Genomic DNA, 24,377 nt, shown 5'->3' with positions numbered 1-24,377 from the left:
CCACGTTTTGTTTTATTCCAACGTCGGGTGAAGCAGGTCACAGGCTACCATTGAGCTAGAAATGCTAACGGTGAATTGGAAGCAAAAAGTCTGCTCTAAAAAATCTCAAGCTACTTTTTCCAAGCAAACTTAAAATAAATGGGGCAAGAGCACGCACCCTGCCCCCCAAAACATATATACATAAACATTCAACTAATCAAGTAAAAGAATTGGTACATTCATAAAAAAGAACACACAAAACAGATGCATCTAATTAATGTAAGCGTTACTGTGGATGCACACATACTATTCTATAACTACTGCTACAACTTCACTTACTGTGTGACTCGTCTTCGCTCGTCATCTAAAATCTTCTGGTGCTGAGCCGTAGCCGATAACAGCCGTGAAACTCGCGGAACGGTAGTGAGAACGTCACTCGTGTGTCGAGCTGCAGTACCCAGATTTGACCACATGATGTCATTCTCACTTCATTTTTACATCGTGCACCACACGTAAATTCAGCATTTCATTTCCTGGAGCATTTATAGGAGTGAATTTCATGTAGTAGATTTTGATCATGTTAGTTATTTGCTGCCAGTAAATGACTAAATTAATAAAGTTGAGTCTAAATCCTATAATTAATGTTTTGGTCAAACCATGCGTAAACATCTGAATCCCTGTTCTGTGTTACTCTGGGCCTCAGGTACTGCTGTGCTCTTCTTTCCACTGGTAATACTTTTACTTTGATATCAGCTGAGCTGCTGATTTGAACTAAACCAGAAGTGTTTAAACAATCCAATTAAAAACTTTCTTCCTTCTACATGTTGTGTCCTGATGGATCAGTCTCAGAGATATTCGTGTTTCTTAGGTCAGGGCTGGCTGTGCGACAGCAGGCGGTTTTAGTTTCAGTCGGGAATGATTCAGGTTTTCAGCTGGTAGGATTTCTGTTATTTATTTATTTATTTATTTATTTTTAATCATCCTAATATTAATTGTGAACGTAAACTATCAGGTCAGAGACAGGCGGTGCTGAGCGCTCACACACAGGCGCAGTGGCAGACTGATCAGCTGTTTTTTTTTTCTTGCTGACTCGAGGAGAGGAGAAGACTTTACTGACTGGCTCAGTCAGTGAGAACAGCTGGAGATCAGGCTCATCACTTTTAGAAGGGGAACACTGAGATAAAGGTGTTAATGTAAACATTGCTGTTAACAGCGCTGGTCACCCAAGTTTAACTAAGAGTCCTGAATTCAGTCTTGGAACCTGGCCTTCGACCATTACATCTGCTCCGTTCGTGCAGTCCTCTGGTCTCCGCTCAGGAAGTCAAACATGTGTTATCTGGGCTCAGCGTCCGCCTTGGAGAGACACAAAAGGCTTCTTTGGCATTACTAGCAGCACTTGTGGCTTACCTCAATTCCCCACCCCCACCCCCCAAGCACCGGATTAGTATCTGCCTCCACCTCATCTGCTCCCTGAGCACTAAATTATTGTCAGTGAGCCATTTCCCCTACACCTCTGTGCACTTACATTAGCTAAGTGTGTTTGTGTGTGTATGTCGACGCCGTCTTCTTGAGCCCAGCGGGTCTGATCATTATTGGATTGGCATTATGCTCCTTCTCTGTGCAGACCTGCTGGAAACCGTCACTGCCTTCTGTCGGCTGCTCAGCTGAAAGGGTTAACCCGTTCGGGTTTGGTGTTTGATATGAAAGCAGGATTAAAAATCAATGACACTTTTAATGTAAATGTCTCTTTACATTCGCTATCTTCTATTTTGGATACATTTATATAGCAAAGTAAACGCTCAGCTCTCATTTGTGCATGAAGTTAAATGCAGGCTTGATGGTTTCATGGGGATTTCTGAAGGGATCTGGATTTTGGACTTGTCTATTTTTGCACCATTGCATCGCCTTGATCCTATTGTTGATCTGCTGCTGTGTTGTGAACATGGTTCAGTTTTATGACTGGTTTCAGTCCAAGCTTCAGCTTTACTGTCCAGAGGAGCTCACGGTGGACTCGGTCATTCCTCTAGCTGCAGAACCATCCTGCTTACCAGAGTCCAGATCTGACCTGAAGCTCCTCTTGGGTTTGCAGGCAGAGGAACTGCTGAGGTCGTCCTTTATTCTGTGTTAACACACATATTACTGCCACACAGCACCAAATGATCCAGACTGAGACGCTCAAACTGGTAATCAGGCTCTTCAGAGACTGGCTGCTTTGTTATTTTATATTCGCAATTAATTAAGATCAGACAAGCTGCACTTTACCATACAGCCTCTGTGCTGTTGTCATTATTTCACAAACACGTTTTAATGCTTCTTTTATTTCCATTTAAAGCTGATTTTTTTAAACTAAAAGTCTCATGATGCCGTTTTACTTCGGCCCGCAACTTAGAATGGATTGGTTTCTAAAATACCTTAACCTCATTATTTAGAATAGAGATCCAACAGACTAATAGACATAAGGTGACAGTGGCAGAGGGGTGCATGTTCATTTCGTTCATTTATTTAGGAAGAACCTTCTACGACCCTATCAGCACACCAAGGTGCTGAGCACAGCCATAACGCTCACAATAAGAACAAATATATTGCTGTGTATCTTTAAAAGACAGATAGGAACTAAGAACAATCATAAAAACATTAAAATAATGTTGAATAGAAACAGGAAACTCACATAAAACTGGTGTGACGGTTATATTGTAAAGAAGAAAAAGAAACAGTGTTTTATAGCGTCTCTCAACACGAAAATCACGAGGCGCTTCACAAGGACAAATAAAGATGTGATTAAAAAATAAAAGTATAAATTGTGATTAAAAATGTGAGGAAAGGGAAAAAGGAAATAAATAAGAAAAATGTGATCAGTGGATCCCAGGAAATGCAGAGTTAGTAGAAAGAGCACAACGAAGAGAAGGCAGTGATGAAGAATCTAAGTAAAGCTCCTTGGGGGGTTGTAGATCTCTCAAATACCGGGCATTTACCATATGTAGTCATGGTTAAAATCAAAACATCCAATTTTCATGTATTCATCGTTTTAACTTATTCTCATTAGGGTTTTCGTTCCAGTCTAGCCAGACGAGAAGCAGGTGCTGTTCGGTCTACAGATTCCAGTTAGCTGTAGTTCTGATCGTACTTCCATCATTTGTTCCTGTTGTCTCACTGAAACTGGGACCTTATCTGGGTTCCAACTTCTTCCTCTCCCCTGCCTTCTGATGGCCGCTGCTCTGTTAGTTGTGGGAAATAAAAGCAGAGATGCGTTAATAGAGTTGTCGGATTTAATGAATATGTATTCTGTAAATGAAGACCCTTGTTTATCTGTGTTGTTTGGCCACTTTACTCATTAGTTGATCAACTCTTGTTTTAGATTAACACTAAAATCAATCAATCATCAACTTTTATTTGTATAGCGCTTTCCGTCTTCCTCAAGGAGGACCCAAAGCGCTGAACACAGCACAAATAAAACATAGAAACAAGACACCAATAAAACTTGGATTAAAAGACAATAAAACCAATAATAGCAAACAAAAATAAAAACTATTAAAATCACTTAAAACCAGTCACCAAACAGATTAGGTGAAAGCCAGATGATAAAAAAGAGTCTTCAAGCGACTCTTAAAAGCAGCCAAAGATGGAGACAGCTAAATGTTAAGAGGTGACTTGCTCCAGAGGGACGGTGCTGAAACAGAAAATGTCCTAACCCCACATGTCCTAGACCTGCAGAGAGGCACAGTCAACAGGAACTGATCTGCAGAGCGCAATGACCTTGAGGGTACATGCACACACACGAGACACATTTTTATTGTGTCAGTATTCTAGTATTGCTTTGCATTCATCTGTTAAAGGTGCTAAAACAACCTTATAACAACACTTACTGCCTTGGGATCCTGGTTTATCTATCGAGTATTACAGCAAGGCCAAGGTGTGGAGGACATCCGTTTTGGTGGCCTGAGGATCAGGTCTCTGCTTTTTGCAGATGATGTGGTCCTGTTGGCTTCATCAGAACGTGATCTTCAGCTTTCGCTGAAGCAGTTCGCAGCCGAGTGTGAAGCAGCTGGGATGAGAATTAGAGATAGGTTGAGAAGCTCGGTCATTCGGGAGGGGCTCGGAGTAGACCAGCTGCTCCTCCACATCGAGAGGAGCCAGTTGAGGTGGCTCGGGCATCTGGTCAGGATGCCTCCTGGACGCCTCCCTGGTGAGGTTTTCCGGGCACGTCCAACCAGGAGGAAACCTAAAAGAAGACCCAGGACACGATGGAGGGACTATGTCTCTCACCTGGCCAGGGAACGCCTTGGGATTCCCCCGGAGGAGCTGGCCCGAGTGGCTGGGGAGAGGGAAGTAGGGATGTCCCGATCAGGTTTTTTTGCCCTCGAGTCCGAGTCATTTGATTTTGAGAATCTGCCGATACCGAGTCCCGATCCGATACTTTCAATACATAAAATAAATAAAGAAAAGGAAGAAACAGTTCCAGAATGTTCCTTATTTTTATGTAATTACCTTTTTATTTTAATTTTTAACAACAGATCACTTATGTGAGGTAGCTTGAACAATCAAGTAATAAATAAATTCTTCACTTTTGGACTTTATTGCAAATATAAAAAGTCTAATATAAAAACAGATTGAACTTCAGATACATTCAGATTCAACTTAAAATACCTGGCAGGGGTCTATTTTGCCTCGGCTCCCAAAATGCTTAGATACGTCCCTGGGCATGGGACGGAGTTTTGAAGATGATCTGAATTGTAGCAACTATATAAATACTACATGCTGATAAATGATTGCTACAGGTACAAACATGTAGTGGGATCAATCTACCTACATTTAATGTTTTAAGAACTTTGTTTTGTTTTCTTGGTTTTTATTTTCCTTTTTTCCTGTCCTGTCTGTCTCTGTTCTTCCTGCATCTCCCAGTCCTCCAGAAAAACTCCTGCCTGCTTCCTTCTTTTTCACCTCACAAGTCACTTTTTAACTAGCAGATCAAATTGATCTATTGACCACCAAAAAAGTGGAGTGTGTGCTGCGCTGCCCGGCTGCGCCAGTGACGAGCGCTGCAGCGCGAGCGCGTCTACACGTCATGCTCAAATACAGACAGAACTTACCAGAGAGAACATGAACGGTCACGAATGACTGTGTGTTAATTATATATTTTTTGGTGACGCCACTTAGAAACAGAAAATGTTACTGTGGTCGTGTGCAGAACGCAGCTGGAGTTCATGAATAATCAGCGGTCTTCCTGCAGCTCTCGGCATCTCTGCTCAAAAGAATCCCCGCTACGCTGAGTCCATATAAATAATGTAATATAATATAATATAATATAATATAATATAATATAATATAAATAATATAATAAAGGTAGAAACTGGATCTCTTTTGTGCTCCTTCTGGGTGTGTAAGTTAAGGGCATCGGGGAGCCTGACAACCTTTAAGGAGAACCAAGTTGCTCTCCTGTAATTTGAACCCAGTATCCAACTCCGGATCGAGAAGTAAAGCCCGAGTCCCGATCAGTCTGAAACCACGTGATCGGCGCCGATTTCCGATCATGTGATCGGATCGGGACATCCCTAGAGGGAAGTCTGGGCCTCTCGCCTTAGGCTACTGTCCCCGCGACCCGACTCCGGATAAGCGGATGAAAATGGATGGATGGAAATGGTATTACAGCAGAGCCCCAGTGTGTGTGTGTGTCCCCAAAGACATGTCCACCAGGATGGTCAATCAGCAGAGGGGTTGTCCTCAGTTGATTGGATACAGCGGCTCTCTATTAGATCATTTTGTACACACACACACACACACACACACACACACACACACACACCCTCATTAAGCTCCCATTTATCACACTAAACGAGGGATGCTTTAGAACACATTAATGGTCAGAGAGGGTTCCACTCTGCTGCTCTCTATCCACGTTTGATCTGGAGTTGTTTACTAAATGTGTGTAAATGTTTTTAATGTTTGCTTTAAATTCACTTATCATTTCCCTTCTTGTAAATAAATCAGACTTTGGTCCTTTCAGGCTGTTTTCCTTGTCCCGGCCCCTGCCTCAATCCAATAGCTCTGGGAAGCCGCTGGCTCGCCTACGCAGAAAACAAGGTGGTCTACACACACACACACACACACACACACACACCACACACACACACACACACACACACACACACACACACACACACACTCACACACACACACACACCATCCCACAAGGGCCTTATCTGAGAGAAGTGACATATTTACCCTCCAAAAAATGCTTTTTATCTATTTTCTGCTTCTTTAATCTGTGTGGATAAACAACTCATTCCAAGAAGAGTCCACTACAGATAATAACATTTTTGAAAATCAACAGATGCTCTGGCATTTTCTGTTTAATGGGATTGTTAAGTATTTACAAAAACCAGTGTGTTCTGCAATACGTTTAATGCATAACTGTGTTTTGGTGCTGGGCCACTCAAGTAATTGACAGATGGGACCGCTGTTTGTGTGACGGCCTGAGGATTTCCTGAAATGACAAAACCTAGCTTTCTGAGCAGCAGGAGCCCCATCAGAACAGAGCTTTTCGAGTGAGATTGGATTTGAAATGAAATCAGTAGTTGGTTGTGTAGGCTTTCTTTTCCAAGCAAAACCAATTTCCTTGAGAAGTAGCTGAGACCGGAGCCTTTACCGTGTCTGAATCTGAGTTCATTTCTCCAGATTGTGTGTTTGTGTCTCCTTGCACATGCCTAATCGATGTCTGTGGTTTTCCTTAAACCTGTGTGTTTCCGCAGTCGATCAGATGTCATCAGTCTCGAGGAGGAGCATGTGGCGACAATGCTCAGTCGTACACTGCCACGGTGATCAATGCAGCCAAAGTAAGCTCCAGTGAAACGTTTACAAAGTTTATTTCCTTTAATGCTTTTTTCTTTGAGGTTTTTTTAATACTATACATCAGATGAGCTTTTAGGTCTTAACCTTCACAGAGTGGTCCGAGTTTTTTGTTGCCTGTGTTTCTGTAGATTTACACACAGCATGAAGTCATATTATCAGTAATTTAGTTATAAACAGGGCTGCACATAACTGCTGCATATGTATACACATGTGCCTCCTGGTACGTGTGCTACTCTTGATACGCACGCGTTTCCACCTTTGGTTGGATCGGTGTTTCTGCACTATACTTAGAGTAAGTACCAAGTATTGTTACTTGATACTCATTTGAGTACCTGACTTGTTCAAGTTAAGTTCATCCCTGGTTATAAAATATATTGGAGCATCAAGTGAGATTTCTTATTCACAGCACGAAGAGGCTGGCTTCCTTAATCAGCACGTTTAAACGTTAGATTTAGTTCTTTAACCCCTCCTGAAGGTGAGTTTGACCCGGTTGATGTCAGCCATTCCCCTCTCCCACTTTTAACAGTGTGAGTGAGTTGCTTCTTTATGGTTATGGTGGCATTCTCATGTCCCAAAGGCCAGTTTTTGTCTCTTGGGATTGGACCCCCAAAGCCTTTCCCCTTGTCTGTTATCTGGTCCACAATGCACTAGACCTTTGCCCTTTCCGTACATGGTCGGTCCTCTTGTGTTTGTTAGCGGTTTAGGTCTGGCCAGGCACCTAAGGGTGAAAACCCAGCACTAGGTGTTCACTTATGGGCCCCAGGCAGTGGCTGGCACACAGGTAACATTCTGGCCTAAATACACCTGGTTGAGCTGCATGGATCTCTGCAGCTCATTAGCCTCCTGGCTGATTGGAGTTTGTCTACTGGCCTGGTTAACATGAGCTAGTTTAGCCTTCTAGCTACTGAGAAATGATCTAACTCCCTGGCTGGCTGGAGTTGGTGTAGCACCATCTTTTATTTTCTGTTTCTTAGTTGATTTTGTTAAACTTGCCACAACAGAACATATGCCCCAGTAGACCTGGAATGATTTCAATTCTTCCCAACATGGTTTTTCTCTTGTGGTTCTGGTCCAGCCATTGGTGCTACGGGAAGGACTGATTCATTTAACGGCTAGCATGAAAAAAAAATCATCAGTAGTGAGCTGTGTGATGATGCACATCAGTTATCAGGTTTTTCTTAGAAGGGTTTAAGGACCATGCAGGTGGTGGTGGGGGTCTGAAGACAGGCAGTCTGCACGCGCACCCTTTCCTCATTTACACCATATATCCCAATATGGATGACAAGGTATCTCATTCTGGCTCGTGGCGCGACACACCGTCTCTTAGTGCTGATGTCCAGAGACGTGGGAGGGGGGATGGGTCACATTAAAGTGTAATGGCTTTTGTTTATAAGAAAGATTAAAGATAGAGCCCCAGAACTCTGAGCAGCGGAGCAATTGTTCTCCTAGAGGAAGTCTGTGTCAGACCTGTTCCCTGTACCTTCTGCCTGGAGGATTGAGACAGGCCTTTCACATAAATTAAACTGTAATTTGTTTAGATGGCGACATCAGACTGTTTGTGTGTGTGTGTGTCTGTATGCATCTGTCTGTGTGCATGTGTGTGTGTGTGTGTGCACGTGTACGCATGTTGATGTGTATGCGCGCTTGTGCATGCGTACGTGTGTGCGTGTGTGTGTGTGTGTGTGTGCTTCTGGAAGCCTCCCATCCCACCAGTAAATCAATAGCCCCTGTTTGGACTACCATGAAGAACTCCACAACTGCAGTGATTAGAAAACACATTAGTGTTGATCAATTAGGGCGCAAACGCCTCCCTTAATAATTGATGGCATTTCTTGCGTTTTACACACACTCAGATGCACACAGGCAGCAGACACTGTTAGTGTGCCTGGCCGAGTGGCAGAGAGAGACAGTAGGTGATCCTTAGACCCAACAAACGCGAGGCGCCACAATGTATTGACAGGGCCGCCTAGTCTGAATGCTTGATTAGGCTCTCCAGGGCCCCTTTGGTGCTTACACACACACACAGACACTCAGTCACACTGGACTCCATTAGACTAAGACAGTGTAGTAGGTGAGATAGACTCCACTTAAGCAGCACTATCCATTTCCCTCAGTCGAGCCACAGAGGTGTGTTTGAGCCAGACACCCTGGCTGGGCCTTAAGCTGACACAGAGGAGCCTCTTACACTCATGGGTGTCTCCTGTGGCTACAGCGCTGCAAATAATCAGCACAAGTTATCAGCAGGCATCGAGTCGATATGCATGTGCACACACACACACACACACACACACACACACACACACACACACACGCACATCCTCTTGTAGTTGTCAGCTTTGGATTTATGACCTTCAGACCACTCACAGAGCTGTGAAAAAGTATTCGTCCTCGCTCAGATTTCTTATGTTTTTTTTTTTTTTACTTGAGTGTTTCAGATCATTAAACAAATTCAAACATTGAAACCAAAATAAAATAATATTCTAAATGATCGTTTCGTTTCTTATGGCAATAAACTATCACAACCAATCTGGTCGTGTAAAAAGTACTGACTCCCTTAACCTAAAACTGATGTAACGCCCTTTCATCGTTTGTGATACCTGGTAAAGAGCCCTCATAGCTGTAGTGGAAGTTTGTCCAATACTTCTAAGAATATTTTAAATTAAGCCCTGTTGGATGGTTTTCAAGCATGAACAGCTTCATGAGGGTCAAAGGTCAGACATTCTCCTTTAGGATGTTCTGCTAGGGATCAGAAGTCATGGTTCCACCAGTTAGAAGTCCTGAAGCAGCAGAGCAGCTCCAGTCCATCACACCACCACCACCATCTCTGACTGTGTTAGTGTTCGTTTTACTCCAGAGGAAACGGGACACACACCTTCCAGAAAGTTCTGCTTTATGCTTATTGGTCTAGAATATTTACCCAGAAGTCTCTGGGATCATCAAGGCATAGTTGGTAGATGTGAGATGGAGCTTTGTATTCTTTTTGTCTGCAGAGGTTTCACCCCTTTGTCTTTTTCTTATTGTTGCAGATTGACCTCTGACCTTTACCAGAACCAACTGAGGTCTGCAGAGGTTTAGGCCTAATCCAAATACTCGCACTGCACCCTCTTAAGTGCACTTGAAGGACATGTGCAGTAAGAGAGCATTGTGTCAAAGCATGCTGGGATACTGGTCGCTGTGCTAATTAAAATTATATATCTTTATTAACAAATTGCAAACAACAACCGGACAACATTTACATTCAATGCTGTCCACAAGAAATCTTTGTCTAAATCATTCAGAACATCAATTAATATCATTAATCATCCTAAAATGAACTTCTCTCATTTGAAATTACATAGGTTTATAAAAGGCCATTGCCCCTTCTTCTTTTCTAAGTTTTCATGCAGCAGGGGGTTGTGGGTAATATTGCATTGATGCAGACTTGGGCAAAGGGCAAATGAGACGTGGCCAACTTCCGCACTTGAAAATCAGGACGCCTTACGCACTCGCATCCCTGGGCGGATCGCGCAGTTGAAGCAGGGTTCCCACGCGTTCTGGAAAACCTGGAAAATGGTAGACCAATTTTCCAGTCATGGAAAATGCAAAAAAAAAAAAAAGGAAAAATGTCCTGGAAATGTTTGACTTGTCCTGGAAAATTATTTTCCCTCCTTGTGAATAAATGCAAATGGTTAAACATTTTACGCATGAATTTCTGTTTTCAGCTGTGTACAGTGGGTATTGAGCTGTAGCGTTTGTCTGCTTTCATTTCTGCGTTCAGCCGGCACAGCGCCCCACGTGACCCTACCAACCAATCAAATTGCTTACAACAGTTCTGCTTCCCAGTGTGTCCATCTGTCTTTGTTGCTAGATTTACCAATTTTTCATACTCAAGTAAAGGTTTATTTTTCCAAAGAAGGGCCAAAGCTAGCAACTTTCAGAGTGCTGCTGTAGGGCAGTATATCGAGTGAGAGGCTTTTCTCCCTCTCTCTGTTAATTGACAGAGGAGCAAACGAAGTAGAGTCCCACATTCTTATGGCTTTTCTTACGTCCCTAAACTGAAACTCATGTCCTGCATTATTGGCAGTCTCTCGTTTCGAGTTTAAGTCTTGCATAAACTGTGTGGAGAAAGCTGCCCGTTGCTGTCAATCAAACTAGGAGGCGGGACTTTTACGCTGGTTCGGAAATGTATTTCCGTTTCAGCAATATAACTGACAAACAAAAATCAGTTAAAGATTTGTTAAATCAAAAGAATTTAGTCCAAAACACATAATTCACCAATTTATTCCATTATGTAAACCATGCGTCTTGGTATGAGCAAATGCAATCAATTAGAAAGTTTGGTCATATTTTCTAAAGTTAGTGACTGATACAGCTTGACTGTGAGAGTTTGGACCTTTGACTCATTCACTGCCAGCCGTTTCCTGATCGCTAACGGCCTTCGCTGCCAGCGTTTCTCACCATTTTTACTGTTTTTTTTAAGAGTCACAGAACGTTGCGCGCTAGGATGATGTCGAGACCAAAACAACCAAAGCAAAAAGGAGACTTACCTCTTCCATCAGGAAGAATCCGCGTGTTTCGAGCGTTATCCGTTCTTTCATAATCTGTTGTCGAATTGTGATCGGCAGACGCTTTTCCGGTTCGCGCCTCACTTTTTTAAAGAAACGGCCCAAAACGATCTCCTAACACAGGAATGTTCTTCCTGATCACGCGACGTGTGACGTATGCGGATGAAGATCGGCTTCAGGGCTGAGATGTTTGTTCTCTCAGCGCGGGGGCTCGTTCCGATGCTCAAACAGTAAAAAAAAATGCAAATGACGACTTTAGTTGTCATTGGCAGTGAATGAGTTAAACTGATATCAGTATGTAAAATAGTGTGTGGACTAAAGTAGAGAATCACTTCTGTTTTAGTTTTGTTGCATTGCAAATAAAGGAAAGTAGGTGGCATAGGGAGCCTAAATCATGCCCATCTATTTCTGCATCATGGGTCCCCGGTAGCCTGGCAAGCCAGACTAAATAAATGTATTATTTAGTCTGGCAACGCTCCATTGACGACTCTCGGTTGTGGGGCGAGTCGTACCGTTATCTTTCAAATGATCTCCGCATGCTACTGGACAAAGAATGTGACATACTCTTGTTTCACTCTGTTGCATCATCCCACCCACCAGGCAGATAGAGTGCCCTAATTGGCCCACAAAGCGGATAAAGTTCAGTGATTTGTTCACTAAGCAGATAGAGCACTATGATTGGCCCACCACTATGGACCAATCACAGCTCTTTATGTGTTTGAAACCCCTCTAGAGAGCTGTGATTGGCCAGCCAGAATGCTGTTGCGGCTGCAGAGGTTCCAGTGGAGCATGCCTAGACCAAACTTTTCAAAGCAAGAATTTGGTCTAGTTCACTAGGCTAGGGTCCCCGGAAGAACGAAAAAAGGAATGCAAGTCAATGGGGCTAAAAACGCTATTTTCTAACTCCGCTTGTTTTGTGCCATGGGTTTCGCATATTATCTCCATGAGTTTTAAAGACACATTTTGATACCAAGAACGTGCTTATTTTTGAACGGGAGGAAACGTTATTTTAGGTTTTGTGTGAAAATAAGTCCAGGACTACAAATGCACTTCACGAAAGTGATGTCATCGAACCAGACACAGAAAAAAACAGAGGGAAAATGGCTGTAAGTTCAGCAAACTTCAAATCCTTCCTTCAGGAGGAAAGAAACACCATAAATCTGGCCATGTGGTAAGTAGCAGCTATGCTAGGGGAGAGGAGATGCTGTGGTGACGTCATATATGAGAAGTGCCGAGGTCTAAGTTGTAGTCATGCTAATTACGAACTTTTACTAGCTGATAAATCTCAAGGAACACGACTGGTGTGGTTGAAACACCCATCATTACTTTTCATTTAAATTGAAGTACAACATATGTGTGATCCAGGGCGTAAGGCAAAGCAGATTAGAAAATAGCGTTTTCAGCCTCGTTGACTTGCATTCATTTTTTTGTTCTTCTGGACCTATGAGCCGACCGGAAAGGGAGGAGACTTAGGCTCCCTCTAGTGAAAGACAACAATCTTTGCACAACTGTAAAATTGATATAGCGGTATAGGTACAATATCATACCTGTTTCAAAATACATCCTGATATGAAAATAAAATCACCCTGCCATAGTTGTAATAACTTGACCCGTACTGCAGCAGCTGGAAAAGTCCTGGAAAATCATGTCAAAAAAAGAGTGGGAACCCTGTGAAGGGTGGAAGTGCGAGTATTGGGATCGGGCCTTAGATGGTGTTTTTGTTTCTTTCATTTTTGAATTTCTGCATATTGGCTTCATGTTGTATTGTGAAACTTGGTGGACATGCTGGTAAAAGATTATTGTTGAGCTGAGCGACGTTTGTAGTGAGAAAGTAGGGTTAGGGAATGGGTTTGTGTCTCTTTGGCTCACTCCCAGTTGTTGATAGTGAACAGCTGCTTCTCATCAGCTCACCTGTCTCTGATTGGTACATTCACCAGTTGTCAGAACCTCCTGCTGCTTCCTTTGTTCTCCTGTGGCCATCTTCTTAGTATTTTTGGTTTTTATTTATTAAAGGTATTTTAGTGTACGTGATACACAACCCAACAGTGTCTCAAGGTGTCCTGTGACACAGTTCATCTGTTCTAATGAACAACAGGTCGGGAACAGACTAGTTTGCATGGTATGGAATTTACACTCATTTATTCACGCGTCTCCAAACATCATCTTTCATTTAAAGCAGTCAGTGATTCAGTTCATTCTTCCTGTTTCGTTCAGTTTAAACAGGAATTTCTCAGTTTTTCCTGAATTTTGCCTCAGCGTCGCTGTTTTTCTGGCACAATTCTGCTTTCACGTATAACTATTTCTATCATACAATTTCATAAAATGCTGTATAGCATTACAAAATGAGATTGATGAGACAAATCTCTAAGTACGATCCGATTTAAACTGCAGATAATTAGTCCTCTGCTGCATTGCATTGTGGGTGTGGGCTGTTCCAATGCAGTGACACTGCACATGCTAAGCTTTAGAGCTTTGCACCGATGCAGAGTACAGATCACTGAACACATTTAATGTGAATCTGTCTTGTTTAGAAGTGTCTCCATCTCAAGTTCTGCAATGTTTCTTTTCACTGCCATCAGTATGAACATAGATTTTGATCCTGCAGAGAGGAGAGTCCCATTTACTGCACATTTTTGCACCTATTTGCAAATTTGAAAAGAGTTGTCAAAAGCAGGGGTCTGATATTCCCACATGTGGCTCAAATCCATCTTGATTGGGACATAGACAGGAAATGTGCATGCATAGATGGATACACCTCATGCACACAGTCTTTTATGGGCCATTCCCATCTGTACCGGGTCGGCCCGGGCCGGGTAGCGTATGTTGTTTACATATCTGGGTGGCCTGGTATTTTTCCGGGCCAACCAAGGCTCATTCTCAGCCCTCTTCTCGAGGGGGTCTGCTTCAGGCCGACCAGGGCCAACACACCCACTGCTGACAGCACATTCACACCTTCCATTAGAGCAAGCCTCTGATTGGTGGGTAGAATCAGCCCACATGGGCTTAAGGCAAAGATGTGTGGAATCAACCGGGCCAGGCTGGGGCCGACTGGGGCTACCCGGCCCGGGCCGACCCGGTACAGATCGGAATGGCCCATAAGTTCTAAATCCATTCAGATCCCTGTTTGTGGCAGGTTGGGATTGATACCCTTTTCCCTCTTACTCACTTATTTTCTGATTATCCTCAGTAAGATCAAAGAGAGCTGGTGTCTGGCTATAGGAGTCATCGGACTGGATGCTGAGACAACCTGGACAGGTTTCCAGTCCATCAGGGACGCATCAGTCCCAAAAGCAGGAATCTGTGAAGATACAGAAACGTTTCCAGAGCTCTTTTGATACAGAAAATATCTTTCAGGAATTATGTCACAAGCCGTTTTCCTTTTTTGTCTTTGCCTTTCCAGACTTTAAAAACGGGCTTAACTATGGTGGGCAAAGTAGTCACCCAGCTGGCGGGCACCTTACCAGCAGCAACTCCGGATGAGGAAGGAACAGCTCACAGTACGGGTCGTCGCAGCCCCCACAGTCCTGGTGTGGTCACCATCATTGACACAGACAGTGTTGGGGAAGGACAGGTCGGTGACATGCGTTGATGCTTTTCATAAATCTGCAATAAATCATCTGTTAATATCGTTTATTCCAGGGTTCAATAGATTCTACATTTATAAGTACTAGTATTATTATTGATATTACCATTATTAATATTACAGGTAAGAATAATGTTTAGAAATCTGAAAAATCATCATAGAGGAGGTCTTCTTCATTGGCCACGATACAAGCTGAAAGCTTGCACTGACCAGTGAAGATAAAGGTCCTTAACCCTTTCTGAAAGCACCTCTACCTCCAACTCTAGTTTAAATATCTGAATACCTTTACAATGAGGGAGAACTAGTGCAGGGATTAAAGTTCTCCGTCGTGCCGATGGAAATCCGTCAGTTGGAAGAGTCAGAAAAAAGTTCAGTCAAAATCTTTTCTCGCGCTCGCTTGGGTTTAGTAGTCTCTCTCTCTCTCTCTCTCTCTCTCTCTCTCTCTCTCTCTCTCTCTCTCTCTCTCTCTCTCGCTCTCGCTCTCGCTCTCTCTCTCTCGCTCGCTCGCTCGCTCTCTCCTGTTGCTAGTTGAAACGCGCACCGGTGTTGAAACGTGTTTCTCCACCGTTCTGCACCGCCCAAGCTGCAAAAATGCGCGTGCTCACTGCTCGCTCCCACAGTGCGCACAAACACAAACTGCACACGCACCAGGCGCTGGGATTCTAACAGAGCCAGTAAAGCTCTGATATCACAATGAGAGTCAACGTGATGAGCGGAACCAGGACCCAAATTCCCGGTGGGCCGATCTGAGGTCGGTGTTTTTAGTCGGCTCTTTGTTTTTTTCGGGCCGGTGTTCAGTCATGATGACACTCTTCTGATCACCTGCTGATGAGAAGATTGCTCCTGTCAGTGGAACAGGCGAGCTGCTGAACAAGCGTTAGTTCCTAGAAACACTTTCTATGCCCAGACTGTAGTGACCTGTTATTTATAACTTTATAATTAATATTAAGTGAATGCACTAAACCCACAAATGATTGAAGATTAAGTATTACTATCAAATGTAAATAAGTATAACAGACAACAAATCTTAATGAAAAAATTATAGTCATAATTTTTATTTTAATATTGATTATATTTCATTTCTAAGGTTTGGATGTCTGTGAACATTACAGAATATTCAGACTGGTGTAAAGAACATGATATTATTAATAGCAGGTCATGATCTAAAGCTGGTCTCAGGTGTAAAACTCCGCCGTGGACCTAAAGCCCTGCAGGTATATTTAGTTTCTATAAATAATAACAACAAATAAATAACAGCAGCTGGATTCTACTTTGTTCCTTAAATTGAGTCACGTAGTTTTGCAAGTTCTGCAGTTCACACGTTGAACATGGAGCTCTGCCAGCTGATTGGTTCTTTTGGTATCTAGTGCAGTTCTGGTGCTGAGCAGCATGTAGTCTGTGTTCATAATGGATTAAGAAAGGTCAGGAAAACATTGTTAACTCAAATATATCATTATAATGAACATGAATAGATACTTTATCATACATAGCTACCAGCCTGTAACTCTACTCCCCCCCCCCCCCAAAATGCACCAGACAAATATAAAATGTCCAATAATTTTTTTCCGGGGGGCCATGCCCCCGACCCCCCTAGAGTACTTTAATAGTTATCGTCTTTATTACCTCGGAGAAATCTCAACACTCACACTTTTAAACACTGTGTACGTGAACGGGTTATTCCAAATTTTTCAAAAATAAGAATCCTGACCTTAAAACCAATCAAAACCTGAATAGTGGCTGCGTGTAAACAATGTGAGCCCCCCCCCCCCCCCCAATAATTTTCAGTCAGATGAGAATTTTTTGCTTCGGTCCCTGACCTAGTGAGTAGTGAATCTAAGTGTTTTGGGGGACTGGAGGATTGAACTTTACCGCAGTAATCTGGAAAGGAAAAACTAACTGTGTTGTTGACTCGAAAATATCAATGCTGCCAATAGTTTTATGTGACGGTAAAATCTTTGAAACAGGCGAGTAGCACACTGCTCCTAAACTGGCCAAAAGGCTCTAGTTGGGTGCATGATTAAAAGAGATATGTTAAAACCAGAACTCACTACCTAAGGTTTTTAAAGGGAATTACTCACAAAACAATCTAATGTCTCAATCATTTTGCAACGAATTTCAAGTTAAAACAAATTTCCTTCTCAGCCTACTGAGAGTTTGTCTGTTTTTCTCCTTTCAAAATGGTCACAGAGGAACAAAGTCTTGAGCCGTTTCTCAGTCCTAAAGGGAGACCGCTGAGTCATGCAAGGGCGAGTCGAGCAAGCCGTATCTGTCACCTTACGATTATATCAAATAGACAATCAGTTAGTCTCATTAAAAGGGTGAGAAGACTGGCTAAAATTAGGTTTCCAGCCTCTATTTGATGATTTCAGATTGAAAGGTGGTTTTTACCTAAAACACGTCCTGATCAGAACTTCATAATTCCATAAAGACCATCTCGCTTCATCTTTGTATGCCAGGGTTTATGAGGAACCAGCGTGATGTGAGGTTAGGTCCTTTATTCTGCTCCACCGGGTCAAACCGGGAGTAATCACACAGCTGGAGCTGCCATGTTACCAACCAGTACAGCTAGCCAGAAATGAAGTGTCCCCCTTCCCTCCACCAGGTGTGGGTGGGTGTGGGGGGGACCTCTGGAGAAATGGATGAAGTCAGGAATATGATAGAGATAAGTGTGGGAATCTGAGACATTCCCATTTCTCTCAAGCTTTGAAACCCCTTACTTGAAGGAGCAAGACAGTGACTCAGTCCCCTGAGTACCAGGCCCAGCTCTCTAGAGGACAGGTACAGCAGTAGCTCGGGAGGTAGAGCGGGTTGCCCAGGAATCAGAAGGTTTTAGGTTCGATCTCGGCTCCGACCAGAGAATGCTGCTGTTGTGACAGCAGGAGACTTTAATCACGCTGATCTTAAAACTGTTCTTCCAAAGTTTCATCAGCATGTACATTTTCCAACAAGGGGAGATAACATATTGGACCTGGTCTACACACAGGAAAAGGGAGCATACAAAGCCATTCCCCTCCCCCATATCGGCACCTCTGATCACCTCACTGTTATGCTAATGCCAGCATACAGACAGAGAGTGAAGGTTGTCAAACCGGTTATGAAAGAGGTAAGAGTGTGGCCACAGGGGGCCACCTCTGCTCTTCAAGACTGCTTTGGGTCAACTGATTGGGACATATTCAGGGAAGCAGCTACCTACAACAATATCATAGACATCGAGGAGTACACAGATACGGTGAGCTCATACATCACCGAATGCATTGATGACGTTACACAGGTGAAAAGCATCACAACTCGAGCAAACCGGAAGCCATGGCTAACAGCAGATGTCCTCAGGCTGCTAAAGGCCAGAGACAAGGCCTTCAGAGCTGGGGATGAAATAGGCCTGAGAACAGCGAGAGCAAACCTGTCCCATGGCATCAGGAAAGCGAAACAGGACTACACACACAATATAACCTCCCACTTCAATGACAGCAAGGACACACGGAGCCTATGGCAAGGCATCCAGGCTATTACAGACTACAAGCCTGCAGCGCGTAGATGTGAGAACGACACCACTCTGCTCAACAACCTGAACAGCTTTTTTGCACGATTTGAGACACAGAACAACACACGCCCACAGAAAACACCACCACCTCCACACGACCAGCCTCTGTGCCTGTCTGTTGCCAGCGTGAAGAGGACACTCATCACCATCAACGCCCGGAAAGCAGCAGGTCCGGACAACATCCCTGGTAGTGTGCTGAAAGACTGCGCAGAGGAGCTGAAGAATGTCTTCACAGACATCTTTAACACCTCCCTGAGGCAATCCACTGTCCCATCATGTTTCAAGACTGCCACCATCATACCTGTACCAAAGAAACCATCCCCAGCTTGTTTCAATGACTACCGCCCCGTGGCTCTGACACCAATTATTATGAAGTGCTTTGAACGACTAGTCATGTCACACATCAAATCCACCCTACCTCCCACTCTGGACCCATACCAGTTCGCATACAGAGTGAAACGATCCACAGAGGATGCAATCTGCTCTGCCCTCCACCCAGCCCTAACTCATCTGGACAAGAAAGACTCATATAGGAGAATGCTGTTCATAGACTTTAGCTCAGCATTCAACACCATAATACCACAACAACTCATCTGTAAACTGGACAGACTGGGCCTCAGCATCTCCCTTTGCAACTGGCTGCTGGATTTCCTCAGCCAGAGGCCGCAAGTGGTGCGTGTGGGCAACAAGGTCTCAAACAGCATCACCCTGAGCACGGGGGCTCCACAAGGCTGTGTGCTCAGTCCTCTGCTCTTTACCCTGCTGACACATGACTGTGCACCAACCTACAGCTCCAACCACCTTGTGAAGTTTGCGGACGACACAACGCTGGTGGGGCTCATCACCAAGGACGACGAGATCCACTACAGGAAAGAGGTTGAGCTCCTGACCACTTGGTGCAGAGACAAAAACCTCCAGCTAAATGTTAGTAAGACCAAGGAGATCATTGTCAACTTCCAGAGAGGCCACAACAACTACCCCCCATTGACCATCGACGGCGCTGCGGTGGAGAGAGTGAGCAGCACGAAGTTCCTGGGGGTGCACATCAGGGAGGACCTCTCCTGGACCACCAACACAGCTTCACTGGCCAAGAAAGCACAACAGCTCCTCTACTTCCTGCGCAAACTCAAGCGGGCAAGTGCTCCACCACCCATCCTGATCACATTTTACAGAGGAACTATTGAAAGCATCCTCTCCAGCTGTATCACTGTGTGGGGCGGTAGCTGCACTGACTATAACAGGAAAGCTCTACAGCGCATTGTGAGAACAGCTGAGAGGATAGTTGGTGCACCACTCCCCTCCCTGCAAGACATTTACACCACTCGCCTCACCCGCAAAGCCATCACAATCGTCAACGACGCCACCCACCCTGCGCACTGTCTGTTCAGCCTCCTGCCCTCTGGGAAGAGATACAGAAGTCTCCGCTCCCGCACTACCAGGCTTACCAACAGCTTCATCCACCAGGCTGTGAGACTGCTGAACTCTCTTCCCTCACAGATCCCAGCCAGCAGAATCTCTAGTGTGACCGGACTCTAGAAGGCACTATATCAAATACTGGCCATTTACCATTTACCATTCCACAGCTAAACCAGATAAGACGTCCATCCTGATTCTGGTCCAGGATGATTGTCTGATTTATTGCAGCTCAGATCAGGGTGATTGGTCTTTCTGATGACAAGAAAATTCTTTATTTTATCTGCTTTTTAACTCCACAGGAAACAGAAACAGGGAGATTTTCAGCTGTTAGGCTGATGTGAGGAAACCGATCAGGTCAAGGGTCAAGAGACGTCCCTCAGCCGGGGACCCACTTTGTGTTTATAGTTTTCATAATCACGAAATGATTTGTCCTCCCTCCCTGTTGTGTTTGTGTTTGTGTGTGTGCGCGTGTGCGATGTTTGAACCCAGGTCTTGGTGAGTGAGGACTCGGATGGAGCAGGAGTGATCGCCCACTTTCCAGCACACGACAAACCCATCTCCTGTATGCAGTTCAACCCCAGCGGTAAGACGTGTTCACACATCCAAAACTACCTCTAAGAGAGAAGAGAAACCTTTAGCTACTCCTACTGATGACTGTTGTCAGCTCACAGCAATGTGTATCAGGATGTGGGCGTTTGTCACTTGACTTCAGCTGATACAAAACTGAGTTTGACTCGCCAATCCAAAGACAAGGCAGGTGTTTTTACAGGATAAAGGAAAGTCCACACCGAGAGAGATTGTGGATTTGTTTCCTTAAATGTAGATCTTTGAAATGTGTGATTCTGTCTAGGGTTGTCACGGTATGAAAATTTAACCTCACGGTTATTGTGACCAAAATTATCACGGTTTTCGGTATTATCGCGGTATTTTTTAAACGGTGTTGCATATGTTCAGAAAGCATTGATAGTCCTGTTCTACACAAACTGAAATAGTTCTGAAAAGGTTTAACAGTGTTTATTAAACCTAAAATAACACAAAGCCTTAGCAAAAGTGCAACTTTTCACAAGTAAAGGAACAAATAGCTTCTTTTTCTGGAACATGTTACAGTAGTCAGTGCAGGTTTAAATTATACAAATCCAAACATTCGAAACATAAACAATATGTAAACAAATCAAAGAAACACCACTTGTTTTCTCATATACTTGTTTTCTTCATTATCAAAATGAAAATCTAAAACTCCAGTCCACACTTGACTTGAGCACTGTACAAGTCAACCTTAAAAAATATGCATTTAAAATAAATAGCCACTTTAAACAAATTACTAAAATAACTACTACACTGTGTAATCAAATCCAAATGTTCAAGTATAAATGGCATCGAATAAGTAAACAAATCAATGACAAGGAACTAATTGTATATTTCTCTTCATCATCAACAAATACGATGCTTCATCCAGCAACAGGGTGTCCGTGACACGGTTTAAATGCTGGCAGAGGACGCTGCGGCTGCAGTATATAGTGACTCGTTGCATTCTCCCTCAACCAAAAGTCCTCACGTCATGCATTTCAGCTAAAATGCTAATGTTAACTTACCTTGCACTGGCTGTGGAGACGTGGGTGATGGTCACGCAGATGTGCCATTAGATTCGAAGTGTTGCTGCCTTTTGCAGACACTTGTTTCCTGCACGTTCTGCAAACGGGATAGCAGTCCTCTATTAACTGTCCCTCAGCGTTTTTCAGAAATCCAAAATATGCCCATACTTCCAATTTAGTCTTCTTTGAGGGCTGATGGATGTCCTGGGCGCTGCCGTCTCCTCCTTCGGCCATTATTTCAGCTTCAAAGTTTTGGTGCCGTTGCAAACTAAAAAGTGCGTGTGCGCGCCGCGGGAACTTCAGCTGAAGCGACGGTGGCTGGTAAGGGTCACCGCGCTGAAACCGCAGCCACGGTAAACCCACCGAGATAATATAGTTTTTTAAAAACTGGACGGTTATTTTTATTGTCAACATTTTTACCGGGGTTTACCGCTATACCGGCTACCGTGACAACCCTAATTCTGTCTCTAGTCTTTGTGTTTCTCTCATGGATAGAGAAAGTTTGATACAGTTGGAACAGTAAAGCATTGGTCCTGCATTGGTTGTTTGCCTGCCATGGTAGCAGGTTAGTCATGCGACTGGAAGCTATGAATACACGACTGAAGTCAGCATCTCTCTGGGATGTTAAATCCTGGTTAGTTTTAAGTTTTTTAAAACTTTAATGACAAGAAAACTGACATCTGTGCCCGAGACCACACACAATGTTTGAAAGGACGTTTCTTCATTGTTTCCTGTTGAGGAATCTGCCATGACCAATCCTGGGAGGAACAATAGATGCAGCTCTAACTTCCGACAATCAAGTAAATGCTACTGTCAGATCCTGCTTTTTCTAAAATCAAATCATGGAATCGGTAATTCACATGTTTTTATCTTTAAGGTCAGGTTACTGTAATTCACCATGCGATTGGCCAGGTTTCTATTTTAGGGCTGCAGATGGTCAAAGCTGCCAGATGAACAAAGAATGAGCGTATCACAAGTTTGATCCTCCCTCCACTGGACCAGGTCCATGATTCTTTGGTGGTGGCGATGGTTTTATGTTGTTTTATTGTGTATTTTAGTGTGCAAAAGTTTGGTTGATCTGGTGGTTGTTGGAAATCCATTTTGATGATGAGGGAGTTTCCAACATGCCTCAAAGCGTTACCCAAAGTGCTCCACTTTCTCACACAGACTTCTCAGCATGTTCATCCAGAACCCATCAGTCTAAAGCTTTATTTATTACTCCTCAGTCCAGTTTCTGAGCATCTAAATGTGGAGAAATGTAAGACAAAATGAGATTTATCTGACTCTTTATTACGTACACTACAACAAGAAGGCCTGCAGGACTGTTGTAACTTGTGGGGCTAATCACTCGCGTGATCAAACTCAATTAGCTTCTCTAATACAACGTATTTTACACACGCAAAACAGTTTTGCAATGCATTTTCTTTCTTTTATTTGTAGTAAAATAAAATAAAAACTTTCTGCAGATTATTTTTTACACACACAGTATGTATAAAGGATTGTTGCCTGGTACCAAATGGTCCCTGGGCCAGTACTGGTACTTGGTCTGGTGGCTGGGTAGTCCTGCTCTGCCCTTCGGAGTACAAGAAGGAGGCAGAAGGCCTACAAGGTGTTGTAGAGCTGTAAGTCACATACAGCAAATACACTTCCTTCATCTCCTCAAGGTGTGAATGGATTCATACTTAAGCTTTTCCTGAGATAACTGAAGCCAGCGGAACTTTCAATAACCCTGTACTGATATTCTGCTGAGGACGTCAACCTCAGTGAGTCTGACTCATTCTAACTTCAACAAAGGAAAGTATAGTAGAACTTTTGTGAGTGTGAATGGGAAACCCCTCTGTGTGTGTGTGTGTGTGTGTGTTTTTTTGTGTGTGTGTGTGTGTTTGTGTGTGTGTGTGTGTGTGTGTGTGTGTGTGTGTGTGTGTGTGTGTGTGTGTGTGTGTGTGTGTGTGTGTGTGTGTGTGTGTGTGCATGTGCATGCGTGCATAAGAGAGAGTTAATAAAGAAGCTGCTGAGAGATGAGTCTGACCTCCTGGCCCCAAAGCCCCAGGACACACACACACACACACACACACACACACACACACACACACACGCACACACCACACACGCACGCACGCACGCACACACACACACACACCACACACCACACACGCACGCACGCACACACACACACACACACACCACACACGCACGCACACACACTGAGACGTACGACTGACTGAGCAGGTCTGTGTGCTGGAACAGGATTAAAATTTTAGACCGATCACACACGCTTGTCTAGACCCTGTTTCCAGCCTCCTCTCCTCTCCTCATCAAAAATCAAAAACACATTCCAGGTCAGCTCAGCTAAATGACTGAGAATGTGCTCAGCATATATTTTCTTTTTGTTCAACAACTTTGCTTTAATACACAAAAAGTTTTCCGAGCTGTTAGACAGACAGCACATGAATGTGGGTTAGGGCTTTTCAGGACTTACAGGCTTAAAACTACAAATCTACAAAGTCTTAAAAATATATGAAGTCTGATTTAATATATAAAAATATAAGATTGAAATAATAAGAAACATTTTTGCTCCTTTTTCACTTGGTAATACCATAAAATTGCATCTGATTCAGGCTAATCATTACACAATACAATAACCAAAGCTGAATCAAGCAACACTCATACATATTTCTAAATAAGGACCAAGTAAACTCATCATGTTTTTACACTCTGATCAAATGTAAACGCTGATCTATGGAAATCTATGTGGGTCTTTTGTATAAATGTGAAAAATGAACAAACATCCCACATTGAAATAATAAAACATTTACTTACATTCTAGTAAAAGATCATAGAGAACATTACAATTAATCCAGTTTTTTACATCATGA

General features: G+C 43.4%; 1 protein-coding gene across 7 annotated transcripts in view; it reads left to right on the top strand.

Moving 5' to 3' along the window:
- bcas3 (BCAS3 microtubule associated cell migration factor) overlaps nucleotides 1-24,377 on the top strand; it is a 458,753-nt gene that overhangs the window by 53,419 nt on the left and 380,957 nt on the right. For all 7 annotated transcript variants that reach the window (XM_015952051.3, XM_054743434.2, XM_070543406.1 and 4 more), the window contains 4 exons: nucleotides 5,981-6,057; nucleotides 6,726-6,809; nucleotides 14,770-14,940; nucleotides 20,399-20,492. In XM_015952051.3, coding sequence (XP_015807537.3) covers nucleotides 5,981-6,057; nucleotides 6,726-6,809; nucleotides 14,770-14,940; nucleotides 20,399-20,492 — 426 coding nt within the window. The remainder of the gene's footprint in view (nucleotides 1-5,980; nucleotides 6,058-6,725; nucleotides 6,810-14,769; nucleotides 14,941-20,398; nucleotides 20,493-24,377) is intronic.

Source organism: Nothobranchius furzeri, chromosome 13 (assembly GCF_043380555.1).
Source record: "Nothobranchius furzeri strain GRZ-AD chromosome 13, NfurGRZ-RIMD1, whole genome shotgun sequence".
Taxonomy (NCBI): domain Eukaryota; kingdom Metazoa; phylum Chordata; class Actinopteri; order Cyprinodontiformes; family Nothobranchiidae; genus Nothobranchius; species Nothobranchius furzeri.
The sequence above is the reverse complement of the archived record's forward strand: the minus strand, read 5'-3'. Positions and strand labels throughout refer to the sequence as shown.